Consider the following 16,613-nt stretch of genomic DNA (forward strand, 5'->3'; position numbering starts at 1 on the left):
GGGCCGTGTCTGAGCAGCCCAGGCGGGGACGATTTGATCCCAAAAATTCCCGATCCAGCCCCGCGGAGGCCGTGACTCAGCCGTGACGGGGGCGGGGGCGGGCTGAGCATCACCGGCAGCTCCGGGGGGGCCCCGCTCGGTGCCCCCCACCCCTCCCGCACCTCCCCTCCATCCTCATCCTCCTCCGGAGCGGCTCCGTCGCGGGTCTCCATCACGGGGACCGCGATCCCCGGGAGCTCCGTTTGCGCATCCCGGGGGATCCAGCGCTGCTCCCCGCCCCCCTCCCGGTGGGCCGAGCCCCCCGCCCCCGCCGAGCCCCCCCCCGGTTCTCGGTTGATCCCTCCCTTGCCGGGGCTGCGCCGATGGACTCTCCCAGCGCTCCGTGTGTGCGGCGGAGGCTGCGGCGTTAGCGCTGCTACCCGGGAGCTGCTGCCGCTGCCGGAGCATCCTCTTCGTCTCCTTCATCCCCGGAGCATCCTTCCTCGGCGGAGCATCCCCCGGCAAGGAGCTGGAGCGGGGCGAGGGCTGAGCCAGGTAAGGGGGGACAATAAATGGGTTTACAGCCCGCATCCCCCCCTCCCCGCGGCGTTAATCGGAGCCGCTGATGGATTCGGGGTTCGGCTTCTCCTTCCCCACTTGCTGTGGCCATTTTGTCCTGGAAAACCTTCCCGGGGGCCGGGCTCTGCCTTTGGATGTGCGTTTTTGGGGGGCCCCTCTCATCCCCCGCCGCAGAGCAGCCGGAGGGGATCGGGAATTCGCCGCAGGGATGGGAGGGGGGAACCGGGGGGGATTTGGGGAAGGGGTGACGGGGAGGGGGATGCTGGGGGGTGACCTTGGACACGAGCGATTCCCAACTCTTCCCCCTTGTCGCCATGTTCCTGGCGTTCCGCAGGGAGCCTGGGGGCTGAGGGGGGGTTTGGGGGGGGGGGGGGGGATGCTGCCCCCTCATTTTGGGGACTCTCGGGGGTTTTGGGGTGCACGGCTTCATCCATCCTCGGCTCCACTTGGAGGAGACAGCTCCAGAGCCGATAACCTTGTGCAGAGCTGTCCAACGCCACGGCGGGGCTGCAGGGCCAGCGCCGTGCTCAGCCCCCCCCCAAAATGGGGATTTTTGGGGGGATCTCCCTGGCTCCCACATTTCAGGGATTGTGGTCTGGGGGGTTTCTGGCCATCCCGTGGGATCAAACCCCCCGATCTCAGCCAGCTCCGGCTCCTGGCGTCGGCTCGGCCGCTCGAGGCTCCCCGGTTCGTGCGGCCGCTCTCTGTGACAGAGGCAGCCGTGACCTTGCTCCCCCAGCCCATCCTCTTCCTCACCGCGCTCCCAGGCTCTCCCTGCTCCCCTGCCGACCCCCAACACCTCCCGGGCTGGGCAATGCCGGCCCCACACGGGGAGATTGCGAAGGGAACCTCGAGCCTGGCTGGAGCAGGATGACCTTGGTCATGGATCCGGGAGCCCCGGGGAGGGGACCGGGGTCTCCCTGCAGCCAGAGGGGGGAATTTGCAATTTTACCCTATAAAACCACTGCCCGTCTGTGCTGGGGAGTGGGGGCCCGTGCTGTGCCGCAGCCCCCCTCCCTGCAGGCTTCCCAAATTCTAAATTTAGCGTCCCTGCGTGCCCTGTCCCCTCTCCCGGCCAGGGGGGGACGCGTCGCCGGCTGCGTCCCTGCGCTCCCAGCTCCCTTCCCGCCTGGCCAGAGACAAAAATAGCGCTTGGGGGGGGTCGCGGCAGCCCCCGAGGGTGGAGGAGCGGCAGCATCGGGGGCTGGGGGGCTGCGGGTCCGTCCCTGTCACGAGCCGAGCCGGGCTCTGTGCAGTGGGGGTGGGATGCTGGCGTGCGAGGGGACAAGGAGATGCCACCACCCGCGGGGATCTGCGTGTCCCTCTCCTCGTGGTGCCCCCCAGCCCCCTTTGGCCGGGTCAGCACGTGCCAGGGCTGGCGTGTCCCGCAGTAAATCCTGCCTGGCACTGCCTGCAGTGAGCGTGGCCTGGCACACTCGGGTCATTGGCACTCGAGGGCTCCTCTGAGGGGCTCCTGTACCCTGGGGCACCCAGCCAAGGCGGTGCTGGGAGGGTTTGGGGACCTCCTGACCTCCTCATCCTCCCTGTGGTGCCCAGGGGATTGGGGAGCTTCGGTCCAGAGCTTGTTTTTTGGGGTGACTCGCAGTCCTGGGGATGTCCCTGCTGTCCCCCTGTGCTTTGGGATGGGGGCAGCAGGGATGGATCCAGGGGGACTGGGGGGCAGCTGGAGCCCCCCAAGTGAGGGGAAGGGGCTGGCATGGAACCAGCATCTCCCAGCCTGTCCCCAGCCCAGAGCCCACCTGCTGCTTCACCAGGGGGTCCCCAAATCACAGAATCCCAGAATAATGAGCTTGGAAAAGACCTCTGAGATCATCATTCAACCTATGCCCTGACACCTCAACTATAGCACCAAGTGCCACGTTCAGTGTTTATTTAAACACATCCAGAGATGGTGATTCTACACCTCCCTGGGAAGAGCATTCCAGTACTTCATTATTCTTTGGGTGAAAATTTTTTTCCTAATACCCAACTGGGAAGACAATTCCACTGCTTTATTATTCTTTGGGTGAAAATTTTTTTCCTAATATCCAGCAGAATATTTTTCCTAATATCCAGTGGATTTATCTTCCCAGCGGAAGACAATTCCAGCACTCTATCATTCTTCGGGTGAAATCTTTTTTCCTAATGCCCAACCTATCCCTTCCCTGACGCAGTTTGAGTCTGTGTCCTCTAATCCTCCTGCTCCAATCTGAGATGGAGAAAAAGCTCAAAGTGGCACTCGGGGGCCAGCACCGCCCAACTCAGCCTGGTTCTGTCTGGGCTCCCCAGGTCCAGGCTGGCATCGCGGGTGCTCCCACCCCCCGTTCCATGGATGGGTAGCTCCAGCACCCCTGTCCCCTCCCCGCGGGCCTGAGGGCGCAGCCCCCGCAGCAGAGACCCCGCAGCAGCCGCAGCAGCCCCGCGCAGCCCCGAGGGCACCATGGAGGAGTCGTTCCGGGACCGGACCGCCTTCATCCGCGGCGCCAAGGACATCGCCAAGGAGGTGAAGAAACACGCGGCCAAGAAGGTGAGCAGGGGCATGGACCGAGTGCAGGACGAGTACACCCGCCGCTCCTACTCGCGCTTCGAGGAGGAGGAGGACGATGAAGACTACGCGCCCCAGGACGGCTACTACAGAGGGGGCGAAGGTGCCAACGAGGAGGAGGGGGTGTCCAGCGACGCCACGGAAGGCCACGATGAGGAGGATGAGATCTACGAGGGCGAGTACCAAGGGATCCCGCGGCAGGAGTCGCTGAAGGGCGGGGAGCGCCTGGGGGCCGCGGCGGCCGCCGGAGCCTTCGACGACACCGAGGGGCAGCGGAGGAAGGACCGGGAGGAGCTGGCGCAGCAGTACGAGCTCATCCTGCAGGAGTGCGGCCACGGCCGCTTCCAGTGGACCCTCTACTTTGTCCTGGGCCTGGCCCTGATGGCGGACGGCGTGGAGATCTTCGTGGTGGGCTTCGTCCTGCCCAGCGCCGAGAAGGACATGTGCCTGTCCGACTCCAACAAGGGCATGCTGGGTGAGGAGAGGGGCACGGAGAGGGGTTTGGGGGGGACAGGAGGGTCAGGGGGAGATGTGGAATGTAGGGGGACATGAGGATGCATTGAGAAGCGCAGGAAGGTGGGGATGGGGAAGGACATGGGGGGCTCAGGAAGATTTGGGGGGGGGGTCATAGGGTCTGTGGAAGAACACAGGAAGAATTGGGAGACCATGGGGTCCAGGAAGGGATGTGGGGACCAGGAAGAATTGGGAGGCCATGGAGTGTGAGATCCAGGAAGGGATGTGGGGTCCAGGAAGGGATGTGGGATCCAGGAAGGGATGTGGGGTCCAGGAAGGGATGTGGGATCCAGGAAGGGATGTGAGGACCAGGAAGGGATGTGAGGACCAGGAAGGGATGTGAGGACCAGGAAGGGATGTGAGGACCAGGAAGGGATGTGGGATCCAGAAAGGGATGTGGGGACCAGGAAGGGATGTGGGATCCAGGAAGGGATGTGAGGACCAGGAAGGGATGTGGGATCCAGGAAGGGATGTGGGATCCAGGAAGGGATGTGGGGACCAGGAAGGGATGTGGGGTCCAGGAAGGGATGTGGGGACCAGGAAGGGATGTGGGATCCAGGAAGGGATGTGGGATCCAGGAAGGGATGTGGGATCCAGGAAGGGATGTGGGATCCAGGAAGGGATGTGGGGTCCAGGAAGGGATGTGGGGTCCAGAAAGGGATGTGGGGTCCAGGAAGGGATGTGGGGTCCAGGAAGGGATGTGGGGACCAGGAAGAACTGGGAGGCCATGGGCTATGGAGTCCAGGAAGGGATGTGGGGCTCCCACCATCCTCCTCCCAGTCCCACACTGCTCCCCACATGAGCAATGCCTGAAATTTGGGCTGACCAGTGGTTGCTGAGGCTGGGTTTGGGGGGAGGCCTTGTTCCATTGGTTCCCCCCTTCTCTGTGATGCCTGCCGGAACCTGACACCCCCCAAAAACCCCAAATCCCTGAGATGTGGCAGTCTTGGGACAGGGGGCAGGGCTGGGTGAGGGGGTCCTGGGGTCTCACAGTCCCTGAGCAGAGCAGGGGACAACAGGGAATTCTGTCCCCTCTCCAAAATTTCGGGGAGAGGGTCCCAAAGCCGAGGATGCTCCCCCTGCTCCAGCTGAGCCGGGGCGCAGGTCCCCGTGTCCCCCAGCCCTGACCTCGCTGTGTCCCCCCTTCCCCAGGGCTCATCGTGTACCTGGGCATGATGGTGGGCGCGTTCGTGTGGGGCGGGCTGGCCGACCGGCTGGGCCGAAGGCAGTGCCTCCTCATCTCCCTCTCCGTCAACAGCGTCTTCGCCTTCTTCTCCTCCTTCGTCCAGGGCTACGGCACCTTCCTCTTCTGCCGCCTGCTCTCGGGCGTGGGGTAAGGGGGCCCGGCTGCTGGGCTGGCTTCCTTCGTCCCCCAGAACAAGGGAGGAATGAGGAATCTGATTCTGTGCTCTCAGAAGGCTAATTTGTTATTTTACTATGCTGTATTTTGTTAAATAATGCTAAACTCTACTGTAGTAAAGAATACAGAAAGGATACTTAAAGGGGAGGGCAGCTTTTGTATGGAAGGAAGGAAGGAAGGAAGGAAGGAAGGAAGGAAGGAAGGAAGGAAGGAAGGAAGGAAGGAAGGAAGGAAGGAAGGAAGGAAGGAAGGAAGGAAGGAAGGAAGGAAGGAAGGAAGGAAGGAAGGAAGGAAGGAAGGAAGGAAGGAAGGAAGGAAGGAAGGAAGGAAGGAAGGAAGGAAGGAAGGAAGGAAGGAAGGAAGGAAGGAAGGAAGGAAGGAAGGATCTGATTCTGTGTTCTCATAAAGTTAATTTATTATTTTATGATGCTATATTATGTTAAAGAATGCTAAAATATATTATATTAAAGAATGCTATACTATACTAAAGAATACAGAAAGGATACTTGCAGGGGGAGCACAGCTGTTGTATTTTTGTTCCCAAGGAAGGATGAATCCGATTCCGTGTTCTCATAAAGCTAATTTATTATTTTATGATACTATATTATATTATGATACCATATTATATTAATATTAACTACACTGTACTAAAGAATACAGAAAGGATACTTACAGAGGGGGATCAGTTGTTGTATTTTTTTGTTCCCCCCAGACCAAGGAAAGAAGGATGAATCTGATTCTATGTTCTCATAAAGCTAATTTATTATCTTATGATATTTTATTATGATACTATATTATATTAATATTAACTATACTATACTAAAGAATACAGAAAGGATACTTATAGGGGGCCCAGCTGTTGTATTTTTGTTCCCCCCAGACAAAGGAAGGAATGATGAATCTGACCCTGTGCTCTCATAAAGCTAATTTATTATTTTATTATGCTAAATTATATTTTGATACCATATTATATTAATATTAACTATACTATATTAAAGAATACAGAAAGGAGACTTACAGAAGGCTAAAAAGATAATAATGAAAAACTCGTGGCTCTCTCCAGAGTCCCGACACAGCTTGCCCGTAATTGGCCAAAGAGGCAAAACAACTCACAGCAAAACCCGATGAAACATCCACCTGTGGGTAAACAACCTCCAAAGCAGCAAAACACAGGAGAAGCAAATCAGATAATTATTGTTTTCCTTTTCCTCTGAGGCTTGCCGGCTTCCCATTAGCAAACTCCCGGGTGAAGGGATTTTCCCAGAAAATGTGGATGTCCCACAGGGGCCGATCCCCCCTGCGCGTGGGTGTGCTGGGGCAGGGGCTGACGCTGCTCCCTCCCCTCCATCCCCAGCATCGGCGGCTCCATCCCCATCGTCTTCTCCTACTTCTCGGAGTTCCTGGCGCAGGAGAAGCGCGGGGAGCACCTGAGCTGGCTCTGCATGTTCTGGATGATCGGGGGCATCTACGCCTCGGCCATGGCCTGGGCCATCATCCCGCACTACGGTAGGAGCCCTGGGCTGGTGGCACACGGGGGGTGAGCCGGGGCTCGGCCCCACCACCGTGTCCTGTCCCCCCTGTCCAGGCTGGAGCTTCCAGATGGGCTCTGCGTACCAATTCCACAGCTGGAGGGTTTTCGTCCTGGTCTGCGCCTTCCCCTCGGTCTTCGCCATCGGGGCGCTCACCACCATGCCGGAGAGCCCGCGCTTCTACCTTGAGGTGGGCTCTGGGGGGGCATTCGGGGGGGATTTGGGGTGCATCAGGGACCTGGAGTGGGTCCTCAGGAAGGGACGCCCAGGGAGTGGTGAGGCCTGGACAGGAAGGCCCAGATGGGTTTTGGAGAGGGGTGGAACGGGGCAGGAGCCCCCGAAGTGGATGGTGGGACCCTGAGAAGGTGATGAAGATGGTGGAGGGATCCCCAGGTGGATGGTGGGACCAGAGGGATGGGGAGACCCTGAGGTGATGAAGATGAAGATGATGGAGGGATCCCCAGGTGTGTGGTGGAACCCAGAGGAATGGGGAGACCTTGAGGAGGTGATGAAGATGATGGAGGGATCCCCAGGTGGGTGGTGGAACACAGGTGGGTTTTGGAGACGTGTGGAATGGGGCAGGAACCCCCCAAGTGCATGATGAGACCCAGAGGGATCAGGGGACCCTGAGATGACGAAGATGATGGGGGGATCTCCAGGTGGGTGACAGAACCCCAGATGGGTTTTGGAGAGGGGTGGAATTGGGCAGGAACCCCCAAGGGGGTGATGGGACCCTGAGATGGTGAAGATGATGGAGGGATCTCCAGGTGGGTGGTGGGACCCAGGCAGGGAGCACTGCTGGGGGGGTCAGGGTCTGGGTTTGGGGTGTCCCAGGGTGACCTGGGACCTGTCCCTGCCCTCACAGAACGGGAAGCACGACGAGGCCTGGATGGTGCTGAAGCAGGTCCATGACACCAACATGAGAGCCAAGGGCCACCCTGAGAGGGTCTTCTCGGTAAGGACCACCCAGAGCTGACCCCCCTGGGCTCCTCAGCACCCCAGGTGAGGGTGGGGTGTCCTCCAGGAGCTGGGGTGCAATTCCCACCTTTAGGAAAAGTACCACCAGGGGAATGCTGCTGTAACAGGTGGGGAAACTGAGGCACAACTGGGTGCTGGTGGAGGATTTGGGTGCAAGGAGTGAGGTTTTGGGTGCAAGGAGTAAAGTTTTTGGTGGCTTCCTGGTGTCCCCAACCTGTCCCACCCACAGGTCACCCACATCAAGACCATCAAGCGGGAGGACGAGCTCATCGAGATCCAGTCGGACACCGGGACGTGGTACCGGCGCTGGCTGGTCCGATGCCTCAACCTGTCCCAGCAGGTGAGGCCGGGGCCACCCAGGGCTCCCTGTGCCCCCTGTCACCTCCCGTGTCCTTGTTTGTCACCTCCTGTGTCCCTGCGCAGGTCTGGAGCAACTTCCAGCAGTGCTTCGTGCCCGAGTACCGGCGGGTGACGCTGATGATGATGGCGGTGTGGTTCACCATGTCCTTCAGGTGCTGCGGGGTGGGGTGGGATCCATGGGATGGGATGGGATCAGTGGGATGGGATCAATGGGATCAATGGGACCAGTAGGATGGAATCAATGGGATGGGATGGAATCCATGGGATCAATGGGGTGGGATCCATGGGATGGAATCAATGGGATGAGATGGGACAGGGTAGGATGGGATCACTGGGGTGGGATGGGATCAATGGGATGGGTTGGGATCAGTGGGATGGGATGGGATGGGATCCATGGGATGGGAGAGGATGGGATCAATGGGACAGGATGGGATGGGATCAGTGGGATGGGATGGGATCCATGGGATGGCATAGGTTGGGATCAGTGGGATGGGATGGGATCAATGGGATCAACGGAATGGGATCCATGGGATGGGAGGGGGCAGCACGGAGTGGGATGGGATGGGATGGAACGAGCATCCCTGGGATAGCCCTGGGAGCCCCGGGCCAGCTCTGGCAAGCCCAGGTGTGTGGTGCCCGCTCACCCCTGTCCCCGCAGCTACTACGGGCTCACCGTGTGGTTCCCGGACATGATCAAGCACCTGCAGAGCATCGAGTACGCGTCGCGCACCAAGCTCTTCACGCGCGAGAAGGTTCGGCACTTCACCTTCAACTTCACCCTGGAGAACCAAGTGCACCGCGGTGGCGAGTACTTCAACGACAAGTGAGCGAGGGGAGGCTGGGCCTGGCCCTGCTGAGCTTGGGGCCGAGCTTGGGGGGCAGCTGGGCTCTCCTTCCTGTCCCTCCCCGTGCAGGTTCATCGGGCTGAAGATGAAGTCGGTGACGTTCGAGGACTCGCTCTTTGAGGAGTGTTACTTCGAGGACATCACTTCCAGCAACACCTTCTTCAAGAACTGCACCTTCATCTCCACCGTCTTCTACAACACAGGTGGGGCAATGGGATCCCTGGGAGGGGGTGACCCACCAGGGTGTTCCCCAGGGTTTGGATGGAGATGAGGGTGAGCCACCAGCAGGGAGGAAGGTCAGGAAAGGAAAGCCCCCAGTGGCATGATGAAGTTGGGGTGGTAGAGATAACTTGACCCTCCAGGGTTTTGATGAAGATGGGGCTGGGCCACCAGTTTGGAGAAAGGTCAGGAAAGCCCTCAGTGCCATGATGGAGTTGGAGTGGTAGAGATAACCTGACCCACCAGGGTTTTGATGGAGGTGGGAGTGAGCCACCAGCGTGGAGGAAGGTCAGGAAGGTCCCCAGTGGCATGATGGAGTTGTGGTGGCAGAGATAATATGACCCACCAGGCTGGCTCTCAGGGTTTTGATGGAGATGGGAGTGAGCCACCAGGTTGGAAGAAGGTCAGGAAAGTCCTCAGTGCCATGATGGAGTTGGAGTGATAGTGATAATGTGACCCACCAGGGTTTTGGTGGAGGTGGGGGAGGACACCAGGTTGGAGGAAGGTCAGGAAGGTCCCCAGTGGCACGATGGACTTGGGGTGGTAGAGATAACCTGACCCACCAGGGTTTTAATGGAGATGGGGATGGTTGAAGGAAGGTCCAGCTTGAAGGAAGGTCCTCAGTGGCATGATGGAGTTGGGGTGGCAGAGATAAGGACCAGGGTGGCCCTCAAGGGGGTGGTGGACCCACCAGACGTGGTGGGATGGGCCAGCAGGTGTGCACGGAGATGGGGTGACCCCGTGTCCCCACTGTCCCCCAGATCTGTTCGAGTACAAGTTCATCAACAGCCGGGTGGTGAACAGCACGTTCCTGCACAACAAGGAGGGCTGCCAGCTGGACTTCAGCGACGACAACAACGCCTACATGATCTACTTCGTCAGCTTCCTGGGCACCCTGGCCGTGCTCCCCGGGAACATCGTCTCGGCCCTGCTCATGGACAAGATCGGCCGCCTGCGCATGCTGGGTGGGCAACGGGACCCCTTGGTGGGGCTGGGGGCTCCTGGAGGTGCCTTCAGCCCAAACCAGGCTCTTGATCTTCTTGAGCCACCACCCTCACCTTTGCCCTGGTGTGTCACCCCACTCCCATCACACTTTGAGGACTTTCTTCATCCTCCTTCCACCTGTTGGTCGCCTCCATCTCTGGTGACCTCTTGGGGACTTCGTGGTGGGTCACTCCCATCTCTTGACACACCCACCATCGCCTTTACCCTGGTGGGGTAAAGTCCATCAACCCTTTGGGGACTTTCCTGATCCTCCTCCCACCTCCATCTCTGGTGACCTCTTGGGGACCTCCTGGTGGGTCACCCCACCTCCATCATGCCCTTTCCTGATCCTACTCCCACCCACTGGTCACCTCCATCTCTGGTGACCTCCTGGTGGGTCACCTCCATCTCTTGAGCCATCACCTTTACCTTGGTGGGCCACCCCACCTTCATCCATCACCCCTTTGAGGACTTTCTTCATCCTCCTTCCACCCGTTGGTCACCTCCATCTCTGGTGACCTCCTGGTGGGTCACCTCCATCTCTTGAGCCATCACCTTTACCTTGGTGGGCCACCCCACCTTCATCCATCACCCCTTTGAGGACTTTCCTGATCCTCCTCCCACCTCCATCTCTGGTGACCTCTTGGGGACCTCCTGGGGACCTTCTGGTGGGTCACCCTACCTCCATCACCCCTTTTCCTGGTCCTACTCCCACCCGTTGGTCACCTCCATCTCTGGTGACCTCCTGGGGACCTCCTGGTGGGTCACCCCCACCTCCCTCTCCCCTTTGGGACTCTCAGCCCCACCTCGTGCCTCAGTTTCCCCGCGCTCTGACGCGTCCACGTGTCCCCCAGCTGGCTCCAGTGTCATGTCCTGCATCAGCTGCTTCTTCCTGTCCTTCGGGAACAGCGAGTCTGCCATGATCGCCCTGCTCTGCCTCTTTGGGGGGGTCAGCATCGCCTCCTGGAACGCGCTCGACGTGCTCACCGTGGAGCTCTACCCCTCCGACAAGAGGTGGGGGCACGGGGCGGAGGTTTTGGGGCGCAAGGAGTGAAGTTTTGGGTGCAAAAAGTGCAGTTTTGTGTTTGAGGAGTGAAGTTGTGGGTGGTAGGTGGAGGATTTAGGTGCTGGGTGGGGCTTGTTGAGTGCAAGGAGTGAAGTTTTGGGTGCTGGGTGGGAGGTTTGGGGTGCTGGGTGCCCATTTTGGGGTTCGGAGTTACCATTTTGGGTTTTGGATTTTCCATTCTGGGGTGCTGGGTGCCCATCTGAGGATTTTGACTTCCCATTTTGCAGTGCTGGGTGACAATTTAAGGGTTTTGGATTCCCACTTTGGGGTGTTGGATGCCCATTTAAGGATTTTGACTTTCCATTTTGGGGTGCCAGGGTGGTGGATGCCAATCTAAGGGTTTTGGCTTCCCATTTTGGGGTGCTGGGTGCCCATTTCAGGGTTTGGACTTCCCATTTTGGGTTGCTAGGTGCCAGTTTAAGGATTTTGAGTTCCCATTTTGGGGTGTTGGGTGCCCATTTAAGGATTTTGACTTCCCATTTTGGGGTGTTGGGTGCCCATTTAAAGGTTTGGGGGTCCCATTTTGGGGTCTTGGATGCCCATTTCAGGGTTTGGAGTTCCCATTTTGGGCTGCTGGGTACCAATTTAGGGATTTTGAGTTCCCATTTTGGGGTGCCGGGTGCTCATTTAAGGATTTTGAGTTCCCATTTTGGGGTGCTGGGATGCTGGGTGCCCATTTCAGGCTTTGGAGTTCCCATTTTGGGGTTTGGGACTCCCATTTTGGGGTGCTGGGTGCCCATTTAAGGATTTTGAGTTCCCATTTTGAGGTGCTGGGATGCTGGGTGCCCATTTCAGGCTTTGGAGTTCCCATTTTGGGGTTTGGGGTTCCCATTTTGGGGTGCTGGGTGCCCATTTAAGGATTTTGAGTTCCCATTTTGAGGTGCTGGGATGCTGGGTGCCCATTTCAGGCTTTGGAGTTCCCATTTTGGGGTTTGGGGTTCCCATTTTGGGGTGCTAGGTGCCCATTTAAGGATTTTGAGTTCCCATTTAAGGCTTTGAGCTCCCATTTTGGGGTTTTGAGTTCCCACTTTGGTGTCCCAGGTGCCCATTTCACCCCGCCAGGTGCCAATTTCGTGGTACCACCTGCCCCGTGCAGGTACCCCCCTAGGCTTGGCACCCACCCCTTCCCCTGGGGGGTGCCCTCACCAAGCCCAACCCTCCTCATCCTCCCCAGGACGACGGCCTTTGGCTTCCTGAACGCCCTGTGCAAGCTGGCAGCCGTGCTGGGCATCAGCATCTTCACCTCCTTCGTGGGCATCACCAAGGCTGTGCCCATCCTCTTTGCCTCAGCTGCTCTGGCCCTGGGCAGCTCCCTGGCCCTCAAACTGCCCGAGACGAGGGGGCAGGTCCTGCAGTGATGGGGGGCTGGGGGAGAGGGACCCCCCCTTTCCCTGGGGGACCCCCCAAAATCCAGCATTTCTTCCCCCCCGTCCATCTCCTCGTGCCCCCGGGGTTAGTTCTGCGTTAGACACTGTGAAACGTCTTCTTGGAGCATTTGGGATCTTTTTCATTTGCACTTGGACCCCTCCCCACCCCAAAAAAATCCCTCTGTACCCCCAAAACCTCCGTGATCCCTTGGACTCCCCCCAAAGTTCCCCCCTGACCCCCAATTCTCCCACCCCAGTTTCTTTTCTTGGTGTCACCCCTGTGTGAGTTGCTGCTCATTCCCGGGGGGCTTTAGGGGGACGGGATTTAGGGGGGGCCCCCGACCCTCTGAACCCCCCCCCCAAATCTCTGTGCAGCCCCAAATCCCTGCTGAGCCAAGGAGGATGAAGCAGGGGGAGCCCCCTGTGCCTCAGTTTCCCCATCCCCAGCAGGGTCCCCCCAAACCCCCACAGATTTTTGGGGGGGGGGGGGCGCAAAAGCCCTTGGGGTACCTTGGGATGGGGGGGGAGCAGAAAATATTGGGGTGCAGCTCCCTTTGGGGGGGTGCAGGAAATATTGGGGTGCAGCTCCCTTTGGGGGGGTGCAGGAAATATTGGGGTGCAGCTCCCTTTGGGGGGGTTCACCTCCCTTTGGGGGGTGCAGCTCCCTTTGGACCCCCTTGACAATTTTAGGGTGCCCCCCCCTTTAAAGCACATGCCCCCCCCCCCCCCCCAGGATGCCCCAATTTTTGGGTGCCCCCCACCCCAATTTTCAGGGTGCAAAGCACAGCCCCCCCCTGTCCCCCCCATTTGGGGTGCAGCAGTGGGGGACCCCCAAAACTGCCAGTTAGGGATTTTTAACTGATTTTTAAAGGATTTTCCCCAATTTGAGGGAGGCTGGTGTGGGTCAGGGGGGGGTTCAAGGGGGGGGGGGGGCTCCCTGCACCCCCTTTTCCTCCTCCCTGCACCCCAAGTGCCCCCCACATCCCTTATTAACAATCCCCTTTTTCCTCCCCCCACCCCAAAACCACCAGCGGTTTGCAAAGCACAAACAGCCCCTAAACCCCCCCCCAAAAAAAAAAAAAAATCGGGGTGCAAGGGGTCCCCAGTGCTCAAATCGGGGTTCAGGGGGGGTCCCAGTGCTGTGCCCCCTCAAAGTTTGGGGTTTGGGGGGTTCCTCACGCTCTGCCCCCTTCCCATAGGGTGGGGCAGAGCTGGGGGGCCCCCCCAGCCCCAGGGCAGCCCCCCCCCCATTCCAAGCAGCCCCCCCCGTGTGCTTTGTCCCCTCCTTGGTGTAGCTGGTCCTTGGGGGGCCCCCCCCGGCCCCCCCCCCCGTAGCTCTGTCGTGCCGTGCTGTAGTTTCAGGTGTTTGTAAATTAATTAAAATGGGACAAAAAAAAAAAAAAAAAAATCCAAAAAAAAAAGCATAAAATAATTACCAACCACCCCCCCCCCCGTCCAAAAAAAAAAAAAAAAAAAAGGATTCTCCAGCTGCCCACAGAACACTTTTATTTAAATTAATTCATTAATGCAGATTCAATGGGAGGGACACCCCAAAAATCCCCCACAGGGTGGGAGCAGGGTGGGGGTGCTGGGTTGGGGCAGAGTGTCACAGGGGGGGGGTCACCCCAATTATTTTTGTCCCCTCCCAATGCTGAAACCAGGGTGGGGGTCCCAGGGGCCCCATGTTGTTCCTGGGGGGGTCCACACAGTTTTTGTGGGGGTTCTTGGCAGCCCCACATTGTTCCTGGGGGTGTCCTGGTGTTCCTGGGGGGGTTCTGTGAGCCCCATGTTGCTCCTGGTGGGGGTCTTGGTGTTCCTGGGGGGGATCCTGTGAGCCCCACATTGTTCTTGGGGGGTCCTGGTGTTCCTGGGGGGGTCCTGTGAGCCCCACGTTGCTCCTGGTGGGGGTCTTGGTGTTCCTGGGGGGGATCCTGTGAGCCCCACATTGTTCTTGGGGGGTCCTGGTGTTCCTGGGGGTGTCCTGGGAGCTCCACACACTTTTTGGGTGGGGGTCCCGGCAGCCCCCTGTTGTTCTTGTGGGGGGGTCCCAGGAGTCCCACGTTGTTCCTGGGGGGTCCTGGTGTTCCTGGGGGGGTCCCAGGAGCCCCACGTTGGTCCTCGGGGGGGGTCCTGGCAGCCTCACACAGTTCTTGGGGGGGTCCTGGCAGCCCTATGTTGTTCCTGGGGGGTTCCTGTTGTTCCTAGGGGGGTTCCCATGAGCTCCACACAGTTTTGGGGGGGCTCCCATGAGCTCCACGCTGTTCCTGGGGGCGTCGTGTTGTTGCTGGGGGGGTCTCACGTTGTCCCTGGGGGTGTCCTGTTATTCCTCGGGGGTCCCTGTTGTTCCTGGGGGGGTTCCTGTTGTTCCTGGGGGGGGTCCTGTTGTTCCTGGGGGGTCCTGTTGTTCCTGGGGGGGTTCCTGTTGTTCCCGGGGGGCTCCTGGCAGCCTCACCCAGTTTTTGGGGGGGGGGTCCCAGCATCCCCACGCCGTTCCCGTGCCTCTCCCAGCGCCGTCACTGCTTCCCCGCCGCCTCCTCCTCCTCCTCCTGCCCAGCCCCGCGCCGTTTCTCCCTCTTGGACCCCCCCAGGCAGGGGGGCGCGGGGGGGTTTTGGGGGTCGCTCTGCCACTGCTCGGGGGTGCGGGCCGTGACCTGCAGGGCGTGCAGGGGCCCGGCCAGCTCGGCCCGCAGCGCCTCGTGCACCAGGCGGTGCCGCTGCAGCGGCGACAGCCCCGCGAAGAGCGCGCTCACCACCAGCACCCCGAAATGCGTCTCGGCGCCGGGGGGGCCCCCGTGCCGGGGGGAGTCATCGCGGACCTCCAGGTGCGTGGGCTGCAGGGCGGCGGTCAGCTTGGCACGGATGGTGCGGGCTAAGGGGCCGCCCGGGCCACCCATGGCAGCGGCCGCGGCGGCGAGGAGGGGACCCCGCATCGGGGATGGGCTGCGGGAGAGAGAGAGGGGGGGAATTAGGGGTGCAGGAGGGGACCCCGCATCGGGGATGGGCTGCGGGAGAGAGAGAGGGGGGAATTAGGGGTGCAGGAGGGGACCCCGCATCGGGGAAGGGCTGGAACAGAGAGAGGGGGGAATTAGGGGTGCAGGAGGGGACCCCGCATTGGGGATGGGCTGCGAGAGAGAGAGGGGGGAATTAGGGGTGCAGGAGGGGACCCCGCATCGGGGATGGGCTGCGGGAGAGAGAGAGAGGAAAGAATTAGGGGTGCAGGAGGGGACCCCGCATTGGGGATGGGCTGCGAGAGAGAGAGAGGGGAATTGGGGGTGCAGGAGGGGACCCCGCATCGGGGATGGGCTGCGGGAGAGAGAGAAGGGGGAATTAGGGGTGCAGGAGGGGACCCCGCATCGGGGAAGGGCTGGAATAGAGAGAGAGGGGGGAATTGGGGGGGTGCAAGGGGAAAAACCCCCCGGACCCTCAGGAGAGGAGAAGGGGGGTTTGGGGGATGCAAGGGGAGATCCCCAGGAGACAACTCCATATTGAAAAAGGGCAGCAAGAGAGAGGGGATTTGGGGGTGCAAGGAGAGAAATCTTCCCCAGCCCCCAGGAGAGGACCCCACATTAAAAAAGGGCTGAAAGAGAGAGAGGGTTTGGGGGGTACAAGGAGAGAAACCCCCCGGACCCCCAGGAGAGGACCGCACATCAGAGAAGGGGCACAGGGATGGGGATTGAGGGTCTCAGGAGGGGGGAACACGGAGAGGTGACTTGGGGGGGGCTCTGCCGGGTCAGCCGCTGTTATTGGGGGGGTTGGAGGGGCTTGAATGGGGAATAAGGGGGAGCTGGGGGGTGGAATGGGGAATAAAGGGGGGCTGGGGGGCGAGGACCCTCCTTGAACAGCCCTTGCCCCGGGAACAGCACGGGGGTGTCCCGGCGACCTTTCAGGCCCGGAGCTCTCGGAAAGGCTCCGACCCCCCCTCACAGACCCCCTGTACCCCCGATCCTCCCACAGGGCACCCCCCGGCACCAGCAGATGCTACCGGAGTCCCCAAAGCCTTCGGTTCCCTCACGGTTCCCTCACGGTCCCCTCACGGTCCCCCCGATCCCCCCACGCTCCCCTCACGGCCCTCACCGCTCCCGCAGTCACGTGACACCGCCGCAGCTGCGCCACGTGACTCAACCCGCCCAATCACCGCAGGCGGCGTATGCCCCGCCCATTCAAACAAAGCCACGCCCTCTTTATCCTTATATGGTTGTCTGGGCGGAGACTGAGGTGTGGGGGCGTGGTCAGGCCTTTTGAGGAGCGCGGGGACGTTTTATTTCTCCTCATATTTTTCCTTATTATTT

At 59.9% G+C, this 16,613-nt stretch overlaps 2 protein-coding genes and 1 long non-coding RNA gene across 4 annotated transcripts; 1 reads left to right on the plus strand and 2 right to left on the minus strand.

The window, feature by feature from the left end:
• The first annotated feature begins 218 nt into the window (after positions 1 to 218).
• On the plus strand, positions 219 to 12,857 carry SV2A (synaptic vesicle glycoprotein 2A). Its single transcript, XM_059490283.1, has 13 exons — positions 219 to 534; positions 2,848 to 3,578; positions 4,769 to 4,949; positions 6,331 to 6,482; positions 6,562 to 6,695; positions 7,371 to 7,460; positions 7,713 to 7,823; positions 7,907 to 7,995; positions 8,502 to 8,666; positions 8,758 to 8,891; positions 9,669 to 9,872; positions 10,746 to 10,905; positions 12,132 to 12,857. Exons 2-13 carry the CDS (start codon positions 2,999 to 3,001, stop codon positions 12,313 to 12,315), a joined length of 2,184 nt encoding a protein of 727 aa, XP_059346266.1. The 5' UTR covers positions 219 to 534; positions 2,848 to 2,998; the 3' UTR covers positions 12,316 to 12,857.
• Positions 12,858 to 13,813: 956 nt separating this feature from the next.
• LOC132085061 (uncharacterized) lies at positions 13,814 to 14,714 on the minus strand. The gene is made up of 2 exons (XR_009420135.1): positions 14,323 to 14,714; positions 13,814 to 14,219 (listed from the first exon to the last, which is right to left on the minus strand). It is a non-coding gene; the product is annotated as an uncharacterized LOC132085061 (long non-coding RNA).
• A 25-nt stretch (positions 14,715 to 14,739) lies between these two features.
• On the minus strand, positions 14,740 to 16,421 carry BOLA1 (bolA family member 1). 2 transcript variants are annotated; one of them, XM_059490359.1, is made up of 2 exons: positions 16,399 to 16,421; positions 14,740 to 15,264 (listed from the first exon to the last, which is right to left on the minus strand). In XM_059490359.1, exon 2 carries the CDS (start codon positions 15,252 to 15,254, stop codon positions 14,838 to 14,840), a length of 417 nt encoding a protein of 138 aa, XP_059346342.1. In that variant the 5' UTR covers positions 15,255 to 15,264; positions 16,399 to 16,421; the 3' UTR covers positions 14,740 to 14,837. The 2 variants fall into 2 exon arrangements, with proteins under 2 accessions (XP_059346342.1, XP_059346340.1); XM_059490357.1 differs by lacking the exon at positions 16,399 to 16,421 and adding an exon at positions 16,307 to 16,343.
• Positions 16,422 to 16,613: the final 192 nt, after the last annotated feature.

The sequence above is a fragment of the Ammospiza nelsoni genome, chromosome 28 (genome assembly GCF_027579445.1).
Source record: "Ammospiza nelsoni isolate bAmmNel1 chromosome 28, bAmmNel1.pri, whole genome shotgun sequence".
NCBI classification, from domain to species: Eukaryota; Metazoa; Chordata; class Aves; order Passeriformes; family Passerellidae; genus Ammospiza; species Ammospiza nelsoni.

What these genes read in the sequence shown, in the direction of transcription:
- SV2A (XM_059490283.1), top strand. Translation starts at nt 2,999, where the DNA reads ATGGAGGAGTCGTTCCGGGACCGGACCGCCTTCATCCGCGGCGCCAAG. An exon ending in GCCTCAACCTGTCCCAGCAG is followed by an intron (nt 7,824 to 7,906) that starts GTGAGGCCGGGG and finishes GTCCCTGCGCAG; the next exon opens with GTCTGGAGCAACTTCCAGCA. An exon ending in TGGTTCACCATGTCCTTCAG is followed by an intron (nt 7,996 to 8,501) that starts GTGCTGCGGGGT and finishes CTGTCCCCGCAG; the next exon opens with CTACTACGGGCTCACCGTGT.
- BOLA1 (XM_059490359.1), bottom strand. Translation starts at nt 15,254, where the DNA reads ATGCGGGGTCCCCTCCTCGCCGCCGCGGCCGCTGCCATGGGTGGCCCG.